The 3807-nt window shown below is 44.5% G+C and overlaps 2 protein-coding genes across 2 annotated transcripts in view; both read left to right on the top strand.

Moving 5' to 3' along the window:
• The window catches only part of LOC109476969, a 24634-nt gene that overhangs the window by 7570 nt on the left and 13257 nt on the right, over nt 1-3807 (top strand). The window contains exons 5-6 of the mRNA XM_019777985.1: nt 14-182; nt 3022-3188. Coding sequence (XP_019633544.1) covers nt 14-182; nt 3022-3188 — 336 coding nt within the window. The remainder of the gene's footprint in view (nt 1-13; nt 183-3021; nt 3189-3807) is intronic.
• Nucleotides 17-3788, top strand: LOC109477275. Its single transcript, XM_019778371.1, has 3 exons — nt 17-182; nt 1395-1475; nt 3022-3788. Exons 1-3 carry the CDS (start codon nt 29-31, stop codon nt 3192-3194), a joined length of 408 nt encoding a protein of 135 aa, XP_019633930.1. The 5' UTR covers nt 17-28; the 3' UTR covers nt 3195-3788.

The following is a 3807-nucleotide window of genomic DNA, read 5'->3' as shown; positions in this document are numbered from 1 at the left end:
TGTCACTAACGAGATGAACTACTTCAACATGACGGAGATGGAGAGGACCGCCATGCCGCGACTATTCCCGCCTTTCGCACAACTGCCCGTGAAGCTGCCCGATATCTGGAAGAAGATCCTCGCTCTGAGAATGAACAAGGCCGAGATGACGCTGTTCTGTGGCATCCTTCTCATGTCCCCAGGTACGGCGAGATGTTAGCATGACTACTATTATGACCCGATTTACACACAGGGACAAAATTTATTCAAGTCAGGGCCTTATGTGTATAATCTAACTTATGCAGATGAGCAGGATTGTAAAATGTAAGCCATTTACACGTGGTCATCACCGTGCATAAAATTTATGAAAGCACTAAGCATGTCATGGAGGTATGAGATCGACGAGCTCTAGTTTTCTCGTGTATTCATCCGCTATGGGCAGGCCAGACCTCATCACTCAGGTCTCTCATGCCCACTTAACTTGTATGATATGAAAAAAACTTGACCAAATAAAAAAGTGGGAAAGTTTAGACCCTATACATATACCTGTCCCTTCTAGCCCCAAAGTCTCCAGACTAGTTCAGTTCAGTTCATCCTTCTCCAGACTAGACCAGAAAGAAAGATTTTCAAAGATGCTAATTTAAAAAGACTACAATCCTGTGGACCCATTTTGGAGTATCTACTGCACAATGCAATACATGTAGTGACGTCTGCCCAATACAGGCTACATGTATGCATGCCATGGGCATGTTTATGTTGTGAAACATGTCAATCAGCCATGTACAACAGTGCATAACTGTCATTGTTTGGTCCTACATAACATGCGTATCTGTTGTCCGCATGGATGTGTTAATATAGGCAGATCAGCAACAGGATATGAAGGATCAAATTCACCTTTTTCCCATTCCCAGAATGCATAGCACCAGGGGGGGTCAGAATTTTTGTGTTCCTTTGGTGTTTATACATTTGTTGATGACCTTAGTTCTAGGTTGACCCCTTTATTTTATTAGTTTTGCACTGGGGTAAGTTTGGAATAGTCCACTTTTGCGTGGGAGGGAGATGGACTGAAATATGCTGCATTTGCTCCCAAGCAAATGTCGGCCTTTCTAGTGTTTATATATACTACTGTAACATCATCTGTTGAATTATTTTTTAGTTTTTTTTCTCTTTCTCTGCTGACAGACGGTATAATGTTACCACAGTAGAGAGTAACGTTATAAACTACATTTGTGCATGCTCCCTGTTTACTAAAAAAACACATTCAAGAATTTCAAACCGTTTCGAACTTTTATTCAGCCTGTCTCTGAACCTTTTTTCCCTCTGGGCTTTTTCAAGTGTACAAAGTTCGCGGAGTTGCCACTTTTATGCTTATTTTTTATGTTAATGAGAAATTTTTACCATTCAATGTTTTGCAGACACAGCAGGCCTGAAGGACCCAAAAGGTGTTGAGATGTTACAGGGGAAATTGTACTCAATCTTGGAAAAGTATACTCTAGGTAAGTGATGTGAATGAATTTTCAAGTACTACTAGGACTATGTGATACTGTACATTGAGGGGTTGGTTTGGTTTGGTAGATTTTGATTTTATTGAAATTGCAACAATGCAATACACGCTGACCAAAAGGCAGCTGTTGCTGGTGTTGTGTCCCGCACATAGAAACGGATGCTGGAAAGACAATACTCATTTTCACTTGAGTCTAGTGGGGAAAGTCGTGTAAAATGCCTTTCCCAAGGGCACAAGATTGGTGGCATTCACGAGTTGCACATTCCCAGGATCCTTTGCGCCCAGGGTAGGTCACGTGGGCGTCAGGGTAGGGAAAGGTCTTGGTAAACCACGTGACTCATCCTCGGCTCTGGTCGGAAGAAGGTGCCCTAAGCGATATCTGGCCGATAGTAGGCTGGGAGCATTCACATTTTCACGTAGTATGTTGAATCAACCCTATCCTATCCCATACCGATAGTCATGGAGCAAAACTTCGATGCCGCTTTGCCGTACGAACGCCGTGAAAAACTACGTACCTCCCGCCGCCGGCAGTGGTGTCAGCCATTTTTGAAATTTCCGAGCGCTCGCGAACACTTCCGACTTCTTCCGACCAGAGCCGAGGATGAGTCACGTGGTTTACCGCGACCTTTCCCTACCCTGACGCCCACGTGACCTACCCTGGGCGCAAAGGATCCTGGGAATGTGCAACTCGTGAATGTCAGGACTCGAACCCGGGACCTCTTGATTCCGAGTCGCGCACGCTGCCATTGCGCTACACTACCCCACTGGTTTCCATTTCATTCATGCCCACGATCATGATAGTGATCATTTTGGCATACTCATTTACACCTGAGCGAAGTGAGGAAAGTCCTTGTGAAGTGATTTTCCCAAGGGTACAAGGTTGGTGACTTAATATATATAGAATACAACATGGGGTATTCCGTATCGCCTGAGGTATCAGCCCGACCGCGGGTCAGGTCGCCCGACGGTCGCAGGCCGGAGGGCGATCCGACTCGCGGGAGCGCCGGAACCGAGGGCGATGCGGAATACACCATGTTGTATTTTATTTACATGTACGTATGTCATACCCACCCAAGAAAACGCACCTTTCAATGCAGTATGAGCCAAAAGTTGGTGCCACTAAACCCTAAAATGCAACAACATCAATGCCAATGTCCGGATTCTGTATTCGAATTTTCTGAAAGCGGCGCACGCAGTTAGGGCAAAACGCGTTCGAATTGTTCTATAATGGAACCTTAAAGTACTGCCCGGTCCGGATTCGCTTCAATCTTGGTATGAACATGCGGGAGCACACTCTGGACATGACCACACAAAAAAATGTCAGATTTGTGTGACAATTCTTGGGCGTTCGTGGGCGTTTGCTAAAAAGAGAATGCGCCTGGTCCGGAACCCGTTATCAAACATTATCGCGGCCCGGGTATGATATAAATACATGTACATAAGCAATAATTATTATTGTGCTTTTTGTCTGATACTCATTAAAGGTACATGTATGTGAATAGATTTTTTTAAAATGTTGTGTTTTTTTGTCTCCCCAGCTCAGGGAGTGATAGGTGGAGTGAGTGGGGTGGTACGCTTCCAAGCCATGCTGCAGGCCATAATGGCACTCAAGAAGTTGAACGAGGAGCACGCCGAGAAAACCAGGCAGATCACCAAGGTCATGCCGTACCTCAAGATTCCGCAACTCTTCAGTGAACTCCACAAGGTGTAGAGACCAGGCCCGTGTGTGTCGTCAGGTGGTGCAAGCAGGGCAACTCACGCATACAAGCCATCTGTCAACGGTGGACGTATACAAGACATACATACAACGCACAATTTACATACCTAGGAAATACAACTATTAGTATATATATTGAAATCTACTTTATAGGGAATGGGTTAGTGCAATCTCTCTCAGGACCACCCATCCATGAATATTATTATAAAATGGTGACAAGTGGGGGAGGGGTGGGGGGGTAAGTTGCTAGCCCCTCACTGGGAGGCATGCAAACAGTATACATCTATGGGCCTTATCTTACATACATGTACAATGTACATACATGCATGTGACAAGATAGTTCAGGACCAACCCTATGCTCATCATAAGGGCCAGTGTACCATTCAGACTGTTTAGGGCAGTTGCTCAACAGTTCTCAAGGGTAACTTGGTATTTGAACAATTAATAATTATTACAGTTACCTCTGCACAAAGATATCTTCCCCGACTTTTAAGTATAGTTATAATATAAAGAAGAGAGGCACAGATTTCTTTCAAAACCAACGGGTAGTTAAAAGTCTCTAGCTCTGCCGTGAAAAATGTTCTATCGTACAGACCATGTCAGTGTT

Source organism: Branchiostoma belcheri, unplaced genomic scaffold (genome assembly GCF_001625305.1).
Source record: "Branchiostoma belcheri isolate BF01 breed outbred unplaced genomic scaffold, Haploidv18h27 scaffold4, whole genome shotgun sequence".
NCBI lineage: Eukaryota > Metazoa > Chordata > Leptocardii > Amphioxiformes > Branchiostomatidae > Branchiostoma > Branchiostoma belcheri.
The sequence above is the reverse complement of the archived record's forward strand: the minus strand, read 5'-3'. Positions and strand labels throughout refer to the sequence as shown.

Coding starts and splice junctions, on each gene's coding strand:
- LOC109477275 (XM_019778371.1), top strand. CDS start 29: ATGACGGAGATGGAGAGGACCGCCATGCCGCGACTATTCCCGCCTTTC. Junction 183..1,394: donor CATCCTTCTCATGTCCCCAG/GTACGGCGAGAT, acceptor AATGTTTTGCAG/ACACAGCAGGCCTGAAGGAC. Junction 1,476..3,021: donor CTTGGAAAAGTATACTCTAG/GTAAGTGATGTG, acceptor TTGTCTCCCCAG/CTCAGGGAGTGATAGGTGGA.